The sequence below is a fragment of the Panthera uncia genome, chromosome B1 (genome assembly GCF_023721935.1).
Source record: "Panthera uncia isolate 11264 chromosome B1, Puncia_PCG_1.0, whole genome shotgun sequence".
NCBI classification, from domain to species: domain Eukaryota; kingdom Metazoa; phylum Chordata; class Mammalia; order Carnivora; family Felidae; genus Panthera; species Panthera uncia.
Genome location: NC_064811.1, coordinates 66898460 through 66916977, shown reverse-complemented (window position 1 = coordinate 66916977; position 18518 = coordinate 66898460). Strand labels below are relative to the sequence as shown.

At 42.3% G+C, this 18518-nt stretch overlaps 1 protein-coding gene and 2 long non-coding RNA genes across 9 annotated transcripts in view; 2 read left to right on the top strand and 1 right to left on the bottom strand.

The window, feature by feature from the left end:
* The window catches only part of HELQ (helicase, POLQ like), a 42701-nt gene extending 35433 nt beyond the window's left edge, over window positions 1–7268 (top strand). For 5 of the 7 annotated variants that reach the window (XM_049630795.1, XM_049630796.1, XM_049630797.1 and 2 more), the window contains 3 exons: window positions 1952–2065; window positions 2968–3102; window positions 6280–7268. In XM_049630795.1, coding sequence (XP_049486752.1) covers window positions 1952–2065; window positions 2968–3102; window positions 6280–6384 — 354 coding nt within the window. In that variant the 3' untranslated portion in view covers window positions 6385–7268. Of the gene's footprint in view, window positions 1–1951; window positions 2066–2967; window positions 3103–3365; window positions 3544–6279 lie in introns of those variants that run through there. The other 2 variants (XR_007457816.1, XR_007457817.1) reach the window with 2 other exon arrangements.
* A 3451-nt stretch (window positions 7269–10719) lies between these two features.
* On the top strand, window positions 10720–13282 carry LOC125922884 (uncharacterized). Its single transcript, XR_007457814.1, has 2 exons — window positions 10720–11284; window positions 11501–13282. It is a non-coding gene; the product is annotated as an uncharacterized LOC125922884 (long non-coding RNA).
* LOC125922885 (uncharacterized) lies at window positions 12866–14033 on the bottom strand. Its single transcript, XR_007457815.1, has 2 exons — window positions 13961–14033; window positions 12866–12906 (listed from the first exon to the last, which is right to left on the bottom strand). It is a non-coding gene; the product is annotated as an uncharacterized LOC125922885 (long non-coding RNA).
* Between the last annotated feature and the right edge of the window lie 4485 nt (window positions 14034–18518).

The window sequence follows — 18518 nt, the reverse complement described above, 5'->3', positions numbered from 1 at the left end:
GCTACTTTGTGACTCTTGATTTCCATAGTATTTTGTCATTTTTGATTCCAGCATTTGGCAGCTGCTTTAGGTTTCTATGTCAAGTGTTTAGTTTATAAGATAATTCAAGAAGAAAGCTATTTTGGCCATATGCATTTGGGTGACTTTCCTAAAAGAAGCTTTCAGAGTGTCCTTAAATAACACAACAAAGCTTATCAGATTTTTCTTCTTGGATAATTTTTTTGATGAATTTATAATATAAGCCTTTTTTTGCTCATTTAAATTTCTTCTAATTGAGCAGTGTAATAATCCTTTCCATATTTGTTCCTATACTCAATTTTTTAAAAACATTTTCCTCCCATGAATTTTATTTATTTTTTAAAGTATATATGTTATGGTTTTTTTTAAAGTTTATTATTTTGAGAGAGAAAGAGAGAGCATGAGAGTGATTGGGGGAGGGACAGAGAGGGAGGGAGAGAGAGAATCCCAAGCAGGCTCCACACCATGAGCACACAGCCCGATGCAGGGACTGAATTCATGAACCATGAGATTGTGATCTGAGCCAAATCAAGTGTCAGACACTTAACCGATTAAGCCAATCAGCTGCCCCATGAATTTTATTTTTAAATTTAAAATCTTCACTTTCCCCATCTTAAATCCCCATATTCTGTGTATGTATAATGGCAATTAACTCTATAATACGTACTAATGAGTAAATAATCCAAAATACTTGACTTTGGGGTGAATGATAATTATTTTAGCAAATTCACATTTCTAAATATCTCCTACTTATGCTGAGTTTTAGATATTAGCTCACATTCTCTAATCACATGCTAGCTAAGCTATAGACAAAAACTATGGGTAATAAGGAGAGGCTAGCCTTTAAAATATGTTTTCTTGAGTTTTCTATGTTTGTTGTTCTTCGTATATAAAGGCACTTCCCCTAATATTCCATCCTTAGTTTACTTAGGACTATAAGGACTTCAGCTGCATAGAAGTGTTCGAGTAAAAGAATCTATACATTGAACTTGAAAAACAACTATAATTGGATGTTTGATCCTGGAAACAATCTACCTGACAACTTGTGCTCTCATGAGTGTATTTTCAGTATTTTAAAGTGTTTTTTTTTTCTTTTTAAAAAGTTACGTAAGTAGTATAAAATCAATAGTATTAACTAAGGCACCTTTAGCTACAAGTAATGGGAAAGCCCAATAAAGTTTAGTGAGGAAAAAAGATTATCAAATGTAACAGGAAAGCTAGAGCAAAGGCGGTGCCAGGGTTTCTGGATCCTAGTTCTGTCCAAGGTTTTCTTCTCTTCACTGTGTCATCTTTAGTGCATGGACTGCTTTTCTAGGGACCACAAAATAGCCAGCTAATGCTGTTCCACGTATCACATGTGCTCACAATGACACTCCAAGGTTAGAAAGTGACCTTTAAAAAAAAACTATTCTAGAAAATCTCAAACATAAAATTAGACAATGTAATAAATACCCACCCAGCTTTAACAGTTATTGACCCAGGGTTTCCATTATTTTTATTGTCTTAAATATTGCTTCTGATATTTTTGCTGCTTTAAATATTGCTGCATCTTGCATCAGAATTCTTCCACATGTAATATTCTGTCTACAGGATAAATTCCCAGAGGTGGGAATTGTTTTCAGTCATTTGGGAAAGAAAAACTATCCATTCACTCGCTGGTGTTTTGATAAAAGTGAACAGAACTCTTCTTACTGACCTATTTTTCAGTTTTTAATCTTCTTCCTCATCCCAAAACCACTTCATCAGATTCCTCTGTCTCTGCAGTGTTTCTTTAGAATAATTTTGCCTGGAATTATTGTTCATCTCCGGCTTACCCCAAGTTTCAGAACTTACATAAGGAAACATCCTCTCTCAGCCCATTACCACACCAACCAAACTTCGAAATAACTTGCCAGATTTAAATTAATTCTGTATGTTTCTTTGTGTTCTGCAGGAACTTGAGGAGTTTTGGGTTTATAAAGCCCTTTTGGTAGAACTTACCAAGAAGTTGACTTACTGTGTAAAGGCAGAGCTCATTCCCCTCATGGAAGTGACTGGAGTTTTAGAGGTTAGTAGCTTCCCATCCCAGTTTCCCAACTGGGATGATTTCAACTAACAGGAAAATCAGATTTTACTCTTTTGTGAAGTGTTATCATGAGGTAAGTCATAATAACGGACTTATTCCTCATTTGCCATGAGAGTTGATTGTTTTTCTTTTTAAATAAATTCCTGCCATGGCCTCCCAGAAATCCACTGTTAATCTGGCAGCAGCCCTGATGAAAAATCACATTTGTGAAAATAGAGTAACAGTAGGGCTAAAACTGATACTCCCCAAGTATATGTGTGCTTCCATTCGTCCTTAGCCATCTCTCCCTTCCTCCACTCTAATGACGAATTACCTTCTGTCAGGTTAGACTAGATGCTTGTTTCAGGAAGGGGTTATTTGGTGGCAACAAGGCTGATTTCCATTTCCTAAGAGGGTGAGAAGAAAGCATCCTCAGCTGGTTTCTCAGCTCTGTGTTTTTAACCAACTCTTGGTTTCAGCTTATTCTGTTATTCAATCAGAAGCATTCTTCTGCTCGGGAACACACACGCGCGTGCGCGCACACACACACCCCAGTGGTCCCCTGAGTAGATGGTGAACACATTTTAAGGCTATTGGACTAGAACATGTTGATGGGGAGTCTGAACCAGTGCCCCTCACCTGAGTGCCTTAATGGGTTTCTCATTCCTGGTTGCAACACACATCAGTTGACTTAAGCCACACAGAAAGCTATCTTGCAGTTTGGAACCACCCAAATTCATCTTTTAAAATTTCTCAGGGTTCTGTTGTGTTATCTCTTCATATTTACTTTATTACCTTCGTCTGTTTCTGTCTCTTGCATGTGAAATTTTTCCCTTCAGCAAGACACTTAGTTGTTTTTCCTAATCCCAAATTCTGATCCTACTGATTTTTGTAATACCTTTTAGGGTCGAGCAAAACAGTTGTACAATGCAGGTTATAAAAGTCTAACGCACTTAGCTAATGCAAATCCTGAAGTGCTAATAAGAACAATCGATCATTTATCAAGACGCCAGGCCAAGCAAATTGTTTCATCAGCAAAGGTAAGCAAACAAACCATTTTTTTAACCTTCATGATATTTTATAGTGTTATCGCCTTATACTTTGGACATAAAAACAAAAACATCTAACTACAAGACACAAAGGCATATACTCACAATATGTGGATAAAAACTGCATCTGTTATGATACAAGGCTTCCTAAAAAGAGAAAAAGACCTCCTGAAAATTAGACAATCTCAAGAGTTCACTGAAGTACAAGGAAGGCTGGATCTCACGGAGTTCTGCCTCCTCATCTTTTTTCACAGAAATCCTTTCCTCAGCATCCCCGACATCTGGCCTTCCCACTTTGAGCACCTACATTGGCATGGAGCTTACAACCTCAAAAATTAGGCAGTTCTATTTTTGGACACTTGTAGTGTTACAAAAAGCATCTCAAGATAATGAGGCTAAATGTTGCCTGCTTACAATGTCTACCATTACATTGTAAGTACTACCCTCTAGAACTGTTCTGTTATCTTTGTTCATATGGTGGTTTTTCACATATTTGAAAACAGCTCTCTTTGCCTCCAAAGGTTTCTCTTTTCCGTTTCTTTCATCCATATTAAATAATCTTGTTTTAGGCGATTTACTATCCTACTTACCCTTTTCTAGATGTAGGCCAATTTGTCTTTTTGATCTGTCCCCATCGTTATTGGACTTTCTTATTTTGGGGGGTATATCTGTCAGGCTCTAATTATTAGGAACGGAAACCACACAGTAATTTGAAGAGGAACGTTTAAAAGAAAGAATTAGTAACTAGTAACAAAGATTACTAGTTGGTTTCTTAGGGGTAAACAGAACTTTAACAAATATGGGAAGGAATCATGAGGAGCGTGTCCACCCTCACCACCCCCTGGGGATGGGATTCAGACTTCATTGGAGAGGGTGTGGCTGTGGCTCACTGGACAGCAGATAAGTTCCTTCGTTGTGTTGCAGCCGAGGCTGGCAAGCAGGAAACTGCCCACTGGGATGCTGACAAAACTGTCCGGAAACTCCCAAGGGTGTGCTGTTGAACTTGCTTGGAAACTAGCTTGAGTAACCATGATCTCAGGGTCATGAGTTCAAGCCCCACATCAGGCTCTGCACTGACAGTGCAGAGTCTGCTTGGGATTCTCTCTCTCCCTCCCTCTCTGTCCCTTCCCCACTGGTTCTCTCTCTCTCTCTCTCTCTCTGTGTCTGTCTCTCTCTCAAAAACTTAGTGGCTTAAAACAGCTATTTTATTTTGCTTATGTTTCCAGAATCCTAATTCTGGAAAGGTTTAACAGCATGATTCGCACGTGGAGTCTCATGCAATTACAGTCAGATTTTGACTGGGGCTGTAGTCATCTGAAGGCTTGACTGAATTGGAAATCCAAGATGGCGCATTCACTTGGCTGGCAGTTGAAAAGTGGCTGTTATCTGGGGCTTTCAACTGGAACAGCTACATATGGCCTTTCCATGAGGCTTCGTTTTGTTATAGCATGGCAGCTCAGTTTCAAGAGGAAATGTCCAGAGAGTGAACATTTCAAGAGATCAAGGCAGAAAAGGCAGGACGTCTTCTGAACTAACCTCGGAAGTTGTGGAGTGTCACTTTTGCTGTATATTGTTTGTTACTAGAAGGCCATTAAGATCAGTCCAGGTTGAAAGGAAGAGGAATTAGACCCCACCTGTACATGAGGGGAGTGCCAGATAATCTGCAGTCATCTGTAGTGTCTGCTCTCTGGTCACAGATAACTTACATTTCTCTCACATGCAAAATATACTCATCCCTACAAGATTTATTCCTTTATGGCATCAGACTCAGTCTCAAGGTCTAATATTCTAAATCAAGTCTAGGTGCAGGTGATGTTCCTTGAGCACAGTTTCACCGACAGATTCCTGGGGCACCTGGGTGGCTTAGTCAGTTAAGCGTCTGGCTCTTGACTTTGGCTCAGGTCATGATCTCACAGTTCGTGAATTCAAACCCTGCGTCAGGCTCTACACTGACACTGTGGAGCCTGCTTGAGATTCTCTCTCTCTCCCTCTCTCTCTGCCCCTCCCTTGCTCATGCTCTCTCTCTCTCTCAAAATAAATAAGCTAAAAAAAAAATTGTAAAAAAAAATGGTTCTGCTGGAAATTGGCAGGTATTTTTAACTACAAGTAATTTGAAGCTGATGGTGTTCTCTGTATTCTAGTAATGATGACCCGTGAGTTTTGGGCAGTTCACTTGGTCTTGTTGATCTGTATCGTTTTTAGAGGATCTATTGGGAGATTAGTTTTACGTGGTCACCATTACCTCACCTACTGGAAAGCTTACCTGATTGCATTTTAATCTCTTCTGTATATAATGCTATGTAATGCCACGCTTGGAGTGGGTTTGTCGTATGATTTTTTCCTCCACGTGATTTTGCGGAACTTTTTATTATAAAACTTTTGTAACAGAAGTGATGCAAATACTACACCCCAGTATACACAAAACCCAGCTGCACAAATACCAACACTCGATTTCTGGGCTTTTGTTCTTAAAGTTGTTGTTGTTTGGGTTTTGGTTTTGGGTTGTTTTTTTTAAACAATCTCTATACCCACTTACAACCCCAGGATCAAGAGTTGCACGTTCTACTGGCTGAGCCAGCCAGGCGCCCCTACTTGTGGTTTTTAAAAGAAAGAGGGAAAATCATTACTCAGCAAATATTCATTGACGTTTACTATGTGCCACGTTTAGAACTACTTTCTTGGCTCTTTATGTTTCTTTTGAAATTAGCCATGTTAATTTTAGGAGCTTGAATAAAATTTTTCTTTGAAACACTGATAGGTTTTTAAAAGATCGCATACTAAACTTTGAGGAATAATAAAAAGCATATATAAAGGATAACATTTTCAAGAGCTAATTAAATTTTTGCAAAATTGTCTTACATTTTATAGATTAAAAGTTAATTTTTAAGTGGCTGAGTCTTCAATAAAACAAATCTTTGAGGGTCTTAAACCTCCTTTATTTTTGGTGTACCAAATGCAGTGCTCAGCTAAAATGGCTTTAACTCAATGCCTCAGCTTCATTTACTATAATCACTTGTTCTTAAGTGGCTATTTTTCAGTCTCATTATTAGTTTTAATGTCTACATCGCTGATGTATTAAGATTCAAGTATCTAATAGACGGTGGTAAAAATGTTCACAATTCTCTGGCAATGCATATTTTGGTCTCATGCCTTGATTTTTTATTGCAGATGCTGTTGCACGAAAAAGCAGAGGCTTTGCAAGAAGAAGTGGAAGAGTTGCTGAGATTGCCTTCTGATTTCCCCGGAATTACCTCTTCCACCGAGAAGGCATGAAGCCATCTGACAAGCATTTTCTAAGATGACTGACTTATTAGACATATTTTTCTTAAAGACTCTCTATAATTTAAAAATGAAAAAATACATTTTAATTATACATTAAGAACTGTGGATGATGTTTGAATATACCTCTCGCCCTTCCCACTAATAATCCATCTTCTTCGATACCTGCACGTTATTTCTCTGCTCAGAAATCTAGTGTCCTCCACAAAATGAGATCCAATTGCCTCAGCATATCTCCAGCCTGCCTTTGCTGCTAGACCTTTTATTATTCTCTTAATACCTCCTTTCATCAAACTAAACTAAATCCCAAAATTTTCCCACGATTTCCAAACTCTTCCTTTCCTAATTGCTTTAATGCTATACCCAGTGCATCTTTAATATGTACGGTATGCCCCAGCTGTCAACTAAAGATGCGCAAATACTGCCTCCTGGCTGAAATTGTCCAAGTACGTCCTGATCCCTACCCCATACATGCTTCTTTCCCTCCTGTAAGTATTCTGAGCCCTTCATTATGCGCATGTCCTTTTTCATACTGCTAGTTTGAAACCTCCTGGAGGACCAAGACCTTTTTTATCCTCTTTGGATGCCACCCGGCACTTAAGCCCAGTGTCACACACCAAGTAGGAACCTGTGCAAAGAATGAGTACTACCCGAATTAACAATTCAAAGATTCTCTTTAAACACAACTTAAGTCGCTCCTCGTCAGGGAAATACAAATCAAAACCACACTCAGATATCACCTCACGCCAGTCAGAGTGGCCAAAATGAACCAATCAGGAGACTATAGATGCTGGAGAGGATGTGGAGAAATGGGAACCCTCTTGCACTGTTGGTGGGAATGCAAATTGGTGCAGCCACTCTGGAAAGCAGTGTGGAGGTTCCTCAGAAAATTAAAAATAGACCTACCCTATGACCCAGCAATAGCACTGCTAGGAATTTACCCAAGGGATACAGGAGTACTGATGCATAGGGGCACTTGTACCCCAATGTTTATAGCAGCACTCTCAACAATAGCCAAATTATGGAAAGAGCCTAAATGTCCATCAACTGATGAATGGATAAAGAAATTGTGGTTTATATACACAATGGAATACTACGTGTCAATGAGAAAGAATGAAATATGGCCTTTTGTAGCAACGTGGATGGAACTGGAGAGTGTGATGCTAAGTGAAATAAGCCATACAGAGAAAGACAGATACCATATGGTTTCACTCTTACGTGGATCCTGAGAAACTTAACAGAAACCCATGGGGGAGGGGAAGGAAAAAAAAAAGAGGTTAGAGTGGGAGAGAGCCAAAGCATAAGAGACTCTTAAAAACTGAGAACAAACTGAGGGTTGATGGGGGATGGGAGGGAGGGGAGGGTGGGTGATGGGTATTGAGGGAATCTTTTGGGATGAGCACTGGGTGTTGTATGGAAACCAATTTGACAATAAACTTCATATATTGAAATAAATAAATAAATAAATACAACTTAAATATCACCTGTCTCCCATCCCTTGTTAGATTTATAGCTTAAATGTACTTAGCTGGTTATCTGTAGGAAAAAAGGTAATAAGTAGCAATGATTTTTTTTCCTTCTAGCTTTTTTTTTTTTTTTTACTGTTTATTTATTTTTGAGAGAGAGACAGAGCACGAGCAGGGGAGGGGCAGAGAGAGAGGGAGACACAGAATCTGGAGCGGGCTCCAGGCTCCAAGCTGTCAGCACAGAGCCCGATGCGGGGCTCGAACCCACGAACTGTGAGATCATGACCTGAGTCGAGGTTGGAGGCTTAACCGACTGAGCCACCCAGGCGCCCCTAGCAATGATTTGGAGTACCGGACCAGTTTAAAGTTTTATTCACCTGAGGCATCCATTGGAAACTTTGCAAAAAGACCCACATTCTAAGTTCTTCGTGCCTTAACATCTTCGACTATTTTAACAGTCATTTACCTAGTAATTTCTATGTGCCAAGTACGTTGTAAGTCTTTCATGTGACTAATTTAATCCCAACAACAACACTGTATGACTCATACTATTATTTCCATTTTACAGATGAGTAAACGGACACAGAGAAAACTTTCCCACAGACACTGGAAGTTTGAAGCCCTAACTCTGAGGAGTTTTACAAGCCATCTAGTCTATGGCATCTTCCCAAACTTTTTTTTCTTTTTTTTTTTAATGTTTATTATTTATTTCAGAGTGAGAGAGAGAGAGATGGAGTGTGAGTGGGGGAGAGTTAAAGAGGAAGACACAGAATCTGAAGCAGGCTCCATGCTCCTGTCAGCACGGATCCTGACATGGGGCTCGAACTCATGAGCCATGAGATCATGACCTGAGCCGAAGGTGGATGCCCAGCTGACTGAGCCACCCAGGCGCCCCTTTTTTTCTCTCTTAAATGGGCATAAAGTGTGTTATCATAATTAAGAGATCTGTGTACAGCTATGAAAATGTAGGCTACCAACAATGTAAATGTAAAAGCCTAGCTGTTACAATGCTACATGCTAAATGATTGTCTTTTTATAATATTGCCTGATCACACACAAAATTGGAAAAACTCCACAGGCAATAGACAGTCTACTCCATATAGAGTGCAGTAACAGGCATTTGATTCTGTGTAACTTTGTAAGCACTTTGAGCATTATAATAACAGCCCTCTGCCCATCCTAGAAGCTATGAAGGAATTCAACCTCATTTTGTTGAGATTTGTCAAAGCTGTTCGAAAGCTCAATGAAAATATCTAAATGCATTTAACTGATCAGTTTCAATATACTTAGCCTGATGCTTGACATGGATGGAAAACAAAAGGTGGAATGTTCGGTCCTTGTTTCTTACACAGTTACATGAACCGTGAGCCACTGACGGTAACAGAATGAGACAGTGTACCAAAGATAAATGCTTATAGGCACTAGAGGCAGAGAAGTGGGAGGTGGAGTTTTTGAGAAAGACCTGGTGAAAGAGGCAGACCACGAGCTAGATGCTAAAAGGGCAAGGCAATTGGGAATGTCTAACACAGAGGGACAAGGGCGTTTGGCTGAAGGCAGACATGAAGGTGGTCTTCTAGCTGAGTGAAAGCTGCAAGCCACACCATCTGGATATCTGAGCTTTTAAAGCAGTAATGAGATACCAAAAAACAAAAAAACAAAGCCAGCAGCAAATGGTTTGTGCTGGGCCATCTCTACTTTCTAATCTGGTGTCTCTCCTGATCCACGAGAGGCACTCTTGAAACATCTGATAGGGGGGCGCCTGGGTGGCTCAGTTGGTTGAGCGTCCGACTTCGGCTCAGGTCGTGATTTCGTGGTCCGTGAGTTCAAGCCCCGCATCGGGCTCTGGGCTGACAGCTCGGAGCCTGGAACCTGCTTCAGATTCTGTGTCTCCCTCTCTCTCTGACCCTCCCCCGTTCATGCTCTGTCTCTCTCTGTCTCAAAAATAAATAAACATTAAAAAAAAAAATTAAAAAAAAGAAATACCTGATAGAGGTGTGCGCATGCGGCCATGATATGGACAGAGCCATACAGAGATCAAGTTCATAACCTTAGCCTTGTTAGCACTGCTATCTAACAACCCTTGCTCCCAAGGGCAAGAACATGTGGATTTGACTGTAGCAGGATTCTTGCACAGAGAATCATGACACCAAGGCTTTTTTTTTTTTTTTTTTTCCCCAGGAAGCAACTCTTTTCGTGCTGGTAGGGCTCAGTTGGGTCCACTGAAGAACTGAGCCCTGAATGCCACATGGCGTAGTATTTTATACATTTTCTATTTCTTTGTCTCTCATCTGTAACACACAAACATGCGGCCTGATTAGGTGGTATCATGTTACAAGGTTGTGAGGGATGTTGTCATACATATATGCATATAGCCAGGTTGCCTTGAAGTTTTTTTTTCTCCCCTCAGGGAGGGGACCCTACCACCTGACCTTTGTCAAAGATAAGCTGGCCGCTAGTTGAAGTGGCAAGGATAGACTTTATTCATTAATAACCACTGCAGTGGGGAAGAGGGCCCGTGTGAACTGAGCTCAACTTCTATCCATGCAGAGGTGACAGACGTATTAAAGCCAGAATGAAGGAGTAGGCAGGGGACCAAGCTGGGGTCCCAGCAGACTGAGATAACTCACTCTTGGGTGCTTATCTGGAGGAGAAGCAAACTCCTAGTATCTTTGTGACAGGAGGTAGTGGTGCAAGTTAGAGCAAGCCGCCCAGTGCCTGGGAGGGAGAGCCTGAGTTGTTTACCTGACGGTTTGCTTTTCGACAGCTCTGGGTTCCTGAGTCTGCAGTTCTGGGTGGTGGAAGGTCTGCATCTCAAAGCTGGAAAGAAAGGATTTACAACTGCAAGCTTTCTAAAGTAACTGTTTTGGGTGGGGGTGTTCCTGGGGCCTCTTTGTTACCAGGTTTGGGCTGAAACAGGAATTCCTCAGGCAGATACTTTAAAGGGGGTTGGGGTCATCCTAAGCACGCAGCTTCCAGCAATTAGAAACTATGTGTATATTCAAGTCTGTTGGCAGGGGCTTCTGGGGGGCTGGGAAATGGATGGAATCATTTGTGCTGGGAGCCTGCAGGTTCTAGAGGTCAAAGTGCAGGCCTGGTCAAAAAGAGGGCTCAGAGGAGCCTGTCTAAAGCATGGTCAAGGAGAGGATCTTTATCACTCTTTAGTTATGTTCAAATTGCACCACTTAGCCCACCTAAAAAAACTGCCGTCACTAAGGTTGGTATTTGGGTTCCTTCTATCTATATTACACAACCTTAGTTCTTTTTCTCAGCGTGACCACAGGGGAGGAGGAAGAGGGTTTTGCGTAAGTAATCCCAGCTCTTCGCATAGCTTTTTAGTTATCTTTCAAGACACCTGCAGCAGGAAGAAGCCTTTAGAAATTGGAATGACCTTGAACGGTGTCCTCTCCCCCTCGCTTGGGCCTGAGCAGGTGCGGATCAGACTGACCTCAAAGGGGCTTGAACTTTTATAGGCAACAGGCTGCACTTTAGTTGTTCCAGCCAGTGCAGACATACTAAATCAAAATTAAATGTTAATGATGGTGGTGTCTGTGCCACTCTGCTGGGGAAACTAAAATGCAGAGAAAAGAGGCTCTAACAGCTGTCAGTAATTGGGTCACCGCCTTCCCCTGTGCCCTGGTTCCTAGATTTACACCAGCTCCTACTATCATTAATGGCCCTGCTGCAAAAAGACTCATCTTTGCCAAGATGTTGGGCTGGAGGAACATGTGTTCCTGCAGGAGAAGCTGAAAGTCCTTGAGAGAAGCACGAAGGACACAAGCCCACATCCACACACAGGAAAGGTAAGGACGGAAGCAGAAGGAGAAGAGCGAGCTGGGCAGTGGCAGCCTCTGTTCTTGCGTTAGTGAGGGCAGGGCATGCTTTGTTATCTCTTCCTGCAGAATGAGCAGGTTCTAGCAGATGCTGCCAAAACTTCTTTCTTTCGGCAGAGAGCCTTTCCCATTATTTATTCCAATGCATAACTGGGATATTTCTGATTTATAATGGCTGGTGGTTTCATTCCAGTGGCTGGTTGGATTCCTATGTCAGATACAAGCCACTAAGCAGGCTAAGACTGAAGAATCCCGTTCCAGATTTCTGCTCCTCCCTTGTGAACTTCAGTGATCTCTGGGGAAAGAGAAGGTAGAATCCCACCTTGAAACAGGTACCCTGGCTGGTCTCTGCTAGAATTGCAGGGCAATTGTCCCATAGGTACGATGGTTTCATTCCGTAACTCTGGGAACACTTGTCACATCTACACTGTGAATTAAGAAGCTTCCAAGTGTTATTCGGGTGTTTCATGAAGACCGCTCAGTTTGGTGTTGCTTATAAACCAACGTAAGTTGGTAGTTTTCATGTATATGATTGTTGGGGACATGGTGGAGGTGTCTAAATACAAAGCTCTGCTCGCTATTTAGGCAGTACCACCAAGTTAGCAATTTAGTAGACCCAGAAATGAACCACTGGGCTTGCTATTTAAGGGGTGGGCATTGTTTCCTTCATAATGGAGGACTCGAGATGGGGCAAACGGTAAGGTAAGATCACAGGTGAACACAGAAAAAGAGATGGGCCAGTCGTTTGTGCGTTTGCTCTTAAAACCATTCCCTGCTTCTTCTTTCTCTGAATTTCAGGGCCCAGAGTCTGGATACTTCCTTTTCCCGGGCTCTCTTGCCCACTGGCCCTCAGTTAGGTTAAGCCTGTGGGGACCATAGGGAAAGAAAAAGTTTTCCTCGACCCTCCTAGGGTTCCTGGCTGGGGCTGAAAATTAAACCAACAGGGACAGATGAACAGGAGAAAAGCACACGCATTTATTTAATATAGGTTTTATGTGATGCCCAAAGAAACAGTTAAACCTATTTTTATGCTAGGTTTAACAAAGAGTAGGCAGTTTTGTAGAAATACGGCAGGTAAAAGAGTATGGGGTAAGTACAGCAGGGGAAACTTAGTAAGGCCTATTTGTTCAGATGCTTCTTCATGTCCCTCTGTCTTTGGTGATAAGGATGTCTTCTCCTGGGGTACAGGGAGGGCAACTCTCACATGGGGATTTTATTACCTGTTTTGGGAGAAGGGAAGAAGGAAATTCACAGTGACCTTACTGCTTCTGTTTTCTCAAACCCTTCCAGCTTAAAATATTCAATATGCTACGGTGTCATATTTGGCAGGAGCATGTCCTGCACCCCCTCAGGACCTGCTTGGAACCCCAGAGTTGGTGTAAACTCCAGAGTTAACTTAACTTGAAGATATTTGATTCAACAGATACAGCAAGAAGCTCCCTCAGAACTTCCCTTACCTGACTAAAAGGAGAAATTTCTGAGAAATTTAACTTCCATGAATTCCTGCTAGGGGCAGGTCTGCTCCCAGGAGAGAGACCAAGAGTAAACCTACCATATTTCCCCTCTCTGGGGGAATTCCATGGCGGAAAGACCACCTGCACCTATATAAACAAACATCACGACACATTTTCTTATCTCTTATTTGTTCTCCTAAAAACCCATGTGTCTTTATTTTTTTTTTTTTTTATTTTTTTAAAAAGGCTTCATGCTCTGTGTGGAGCCCAACACGGGGCTTGAGCTCATGACCCTGAGATCAAGACCTGAGCTGAGCTCAAGAGTCAGATGCTTAACCGACTGAGCAACCCAGGCGCCCCTCCATTTGTCTTTCTTAAAGAACTCTATTTGGGGCACCTGGGTGGCTCAGTCAGTTAAGTGTCCGACTTCGGCTCAGGTCACGATCTCGAGTTCATGAGTTTGAGCCCCACATCAGGCTCTGCACTGACAGCTCAGAGCCTGGAGCCTGCTTCAGATTCTGTGTCTCCCTCTCTCTCTCTGCCCCTCCCCTGCTCATACTCTGCCTCTCTCTCTCTCAAAAATAAACATTAAAAAAAAAAAAAGAAACCTATCTGTTCTTCCAATAGAAGCTTTTTTTTTCCAGCCTTCCTTTCCCCTACTAACTTAGGTAAATAAACTCCCAAATTCTAACCTCCTCTTTGAGTTACTCCTCACAGCATTCTGGCATATAATCAGATTGCACACTCAAACTAACGCTGCCTTTTTTTCTTGTTAATCTGCCTTTCGTCAGTTAAATTCTCAGCCCCCCAGTTACTGAACCTGAGAGGGTAGAGGAAAAGATTTTCTTCTCCAATTTCTCCGATGAAAGTCACTGGGAGGCGATTGGGTGGCCTCTCTGACCATGGCTCCCCAGAGGCTCCAGCTTCTGTCAGGCACCCCCTCTTCAGTCTCAGCTCCTCTGGCAGTGTGGCCAGTTTTGTCAGGAAGCAAGAATTCCTGTCCCCTTCATGGTCCTGCTAGCCAGACAAAGAATCAAACTGACATGAAACAGATTAACAGGAGAAAAATCATGTTTAGTTACAGACCTGGGGAGCATCCACATAGACATGGAAATTCCAAACACAGTCAGGCAGCATGAAGTATATATGTCATTCTGAACCAAGCAGAACGGGGTCTTCAAAGGTCTGGGTCTCCAAAGGGAAGGAATGGGGTCTTTAGGAAGACTGAAAAAAGGTAAATGTGTGGTAAACAAATGTTTGCTGGGCCACCGAGAAACAATGGACCATGGAGGGCTTCCATCAAACAGGCCTTGCTTGGCTCCTCCCTGTCTACCACGCCTAGTTCACAGTATAATGTAGTTATCTAGGGTTACAGCTCTCCACCTGGAGCAGGTCCTCAATCCGAATTCCTTTTAGGTCTCTCCTCCTCTCCGCCATCATGGCGTGTGCTGCTGACTGTTTCTTGCCATGTCTTCTCACAAGACTTTCAGGATCAAGCGATTCCTGGCCAAGAAACAAAAAAGCACAATCATCCCATTCCTCAGGGGATTCGGATGAAAACTGGTAATAACACCAGCTACAACTCCAAGAGGCGGCATTGGAGAAGAACGAAGCCGGGTCTGTACGGGATCGTACTACCTGATCTGTTGTATCACGGAAAAGACTTTCCTTTGTTATTATGCTTCTGCACCTGTAGGTTGGTTCAGTAATAAACACGTGAGACCTTTTGATTGAAAATAATTAAATAAATAGGGAAATAAATAAATATAAATAAATACATTCTTTTTAGGCAGTTGGGGGGGGGGGGGCGGGTAGGTAAAGAGCTTTTCCGAATCTGCTGGGTCTTGATTGCTTTTAACTCAAAATAATCTTTATGCCAAAGTGACCCATCTTGGGGTGGCCTGCCCTTGGCCCCTACTGTTCCCACCAATGGTGGTGGCTCTGGTTCCTGGCCTCCTGGTACCACCTTCTCCCTTGATCTCTCTAGTCCTATGGGTAGTAGTAGCTCTCTGCTGTTGCAAATATGTGTCTTGCTCCTCCTTCCCTTCTCCCCCATCCTTTCTTTGACTTTCCAAGTCTTTCAACACTTTTTTAAGCAGTTGCCTACATCATACTCCCTCAACTGGATTATCTAGTATGGGCTCTGTTTAGAAGAGAATGTTAATAATCAGGGTACATTTATGAAAATTAATAAATTCATACTGGTACAAAATTATTAATGAAACTAAAAACTTTTTAAAATTTCACCGATGGCCCCAATAATGTATTTCCAATAATATTTTTTCTGTTCCAGGAACCAAACGAAATTCCATATTGCATTTAGTCATCAGGCCTGCGTAATTAACTTTGGTTTCTGACAATTTATTGGTATTTTCTTGTTTTTATGACCTTGACCTGAAGACTACTGCTCAGTTATTTTGTGAAAGGCGCTCACATGGTAGGTTGTTTCATATTTTCCCATGATTAGACTGGGGTAGTACATTTTTGGAAGAAATATCATGTGCTATAATACCCTTCTCATTGCATCTATCGGGAAGAGGGGACATGATACCATCCTTCATTATTGTTAGAGATGTTTACTTTGACTACTTAGTTCAGGTGACGTCTGCAGATCTTGACATTGTAGTTACTACTGGGACATTTCCATTCTCTACTGACTACAAGTGAGTCACCCTGCCTACTTAGTTCATAACTTAGGGGAGACAGATGTAGCTCCCGTTGCTTGAAGGCAAAGTATCAAGGTATTTGTGGAACTGTGTTAAAACCACCACAAAAGTTAACTGTAAATATTTTGAGGTAAAATCTTTGCAACTAAAAAAAAAAAAAGAGGATTAAGACCTCATCCCCATCCATGGGGATCACGTCCCCATCCATTTGGGGAGAACGGAAAGCTCGAAGGGTCTGTGAGTGCTGTGTGCAGGTTGGCCGCTAGATTCCCAGCCTCGGCTTTGATGACTCACATTAACAGACAATTCAGAAGCAATGGTTTCAGACATGGCTAGATCCAGGGCTCCAATTTTGTGTCCAGGATATTTTCGCCTTTTATCTTAATTCTGCTTCCCACTGAATTGCTTCCATTCTCAGTCAGCCTCCCCCATGACGGTGGCCAGGCGGCTGCCTGCAGGATCATACTCTCACAGCCAGGCAAAACCATCCAAAAAAGCATTCCTCGTTCCTCTTTTTCACGATAGCCGGAAAGATAGAGTGCGGTGATTGACAAGGCCTTGGACACAAGACAAGCCCTGGAGCTACAATGATTCCGGTCTTAACCCTCCTCCCAGCATCACAAGGACTGAGAAAGAATGACCAGAGGTGTTGTGGGGGCGGGGGGGGGAGGGGGTGGGAAGGAGACCGGTGGCTGGGTGATACAAACAGAGATGTCTTCCACTAAGCCAACTGACCCTCAGTTCCTCGGGATATCCGTGCTCAGGCCACAGCTCCAGCATGCCTCAGACAGGTGTGGCTCAGGTAGTGAGGGCAGAAGGCTTGTTGGCATCCCAGCCCAGGCTCACCTACCTCTTTGGTTCATGTGTTTTGATCATTTGTCTACACCGGTGCTTTTCAACCGAGGGCGATTCCCACCCCCACTCCGCTTAGGATATTTCATTATGACAAAGACATTTTTAGTCGCCATAAGTTGGGGGAGGGGGTTGTCCTACGGGCATCTAGTGGGTGGAGAAGTCAGGATGCTGCTAAACATCCTGCAATGCACAGGCCCGTCCCAAACCACGCAGAATCATCTGCCCCCCAAAATGCTCATAGTGCCGTGGTTAAGAAACCCTGGTCTAGGCAATCGGAAAAAGAGTATGTTTCTGCTGTTTTGCCAAAGAGGAAGAACTGCATACCTGACATTCACTGAATTACTTTTCCCCGCCTCATTATCTACCTTGTTAGGTGAATTGAGAAGTTACCCCACCGTATGTGTAAAGGGCTTAAAGATAAGGGGCTTAATTCTACCTGTTGGAAACAAGGAAAGAGACCTTCCTTTCCCTTTTCTTTCACAATTTCTTTCTCTGCTTTTCAGAGATTTACGTATGTAAATCTTTTTTTTTTTTCTTCTTTTTTTTTTAATGGCCGCATCAGCCTCTTGCCAGTCTCACAGCTCAGAAATGTGTCCCCGAGGACCAAGAGCCATCTCTATGAAATGTACTCCTCAAGGAAGATGGTGCCCTGCCTCGCAGTTTCCTAGGAGAAGACAAACTTAACTTCAGCTATCATCTGAGTTCACGTTGCAAAACCTGCCGAACGTCACCGGTGCATCCGCTCAGCTGTAAGGGCGCAAGATTTCCTCGCTGCCATCTCTTTAGCAGATGGCCAGAGATGCATATCACATTCTGGTTTAATGCCGATTCAATAAAAAAAATTATTTTCTTTCTCTTCTTTGTAGAGAGGTTTTCTTTTTTAAAACTTTTTTTTTTAACGTTTATTAATTTTTTGAGACAGAGAGAGAGAGCGTGAACGGGGGAGGGTCAGAGAGAGAGGGAGACACAGAATTGGAAACAGGCTCCAGGCTCTGAGCCGTCAGCACAGAGCCCGACGCAGGGCTCAAACTCACGGACCGCGAGATGGTGACCTGAGCCGAAGTCGGACGCTTAACCGACAGAGCCACCCAGGCGCCCCTGTAGAGAGGTTTTCTGAGTTGAGAAGACATTTCACTTTTAATTACATTTCCACAACACATGCTAGTTTATTAGGATCGTTAAAAAGCAAAGTCTGTCAGAGATGTGGACACGCATTCCTCATTTCCCAATAAGGCTATTTGACCCCAATTTATTCTTCTTTTCTTTTCATCTTCATTCAGTTCAAGATTAAGTTCTCTGTTGTATAAGTGTCTTAGAACTTGTCCTTAATCGAATTGTAATCAACATTAGTATTGTTTTCAAACAACTTGTATGTGATCTTAAAACCACCTTTGCTTCAAAAGGACATGTCAGTATTTCATAGCCCTTCCCAAGGAATCATTCTATTCCTTTCTTGTTTAAATTTCTCCTTTCCTTCGTTGATAGGAGCTCTGCTTGATAAAAACAGCTCCCAGAGCTGAGCTCTAGTGAGAAGTAGTGACCAGCTGCAGTATTTCTGGCAGACAAAACAAAATGAGCTCTGGTTTCAGGTTTGGGAGGCGAATGCTGAACCCTTGTGTTAAAAAAACAAAAGTCAACTGAGTACGTTTTAAAGACCTTGTTGGCTTTATTTGATTCATGAATCAGAATCCCATCTAGCAGATAGAAAGGAGGTCCAAAGAGCTGTGCAAAACGAAAGAAAGACTTTTACAGGCAGAAGGGGGGCAGGACAAGGAAGTTACTAGCAAAGAGCAGAATTTTGGTGGCAAGGTCACCCTCCTTTTGGGAACAACAAGGGTCTGTCAGGCAGATTACCTC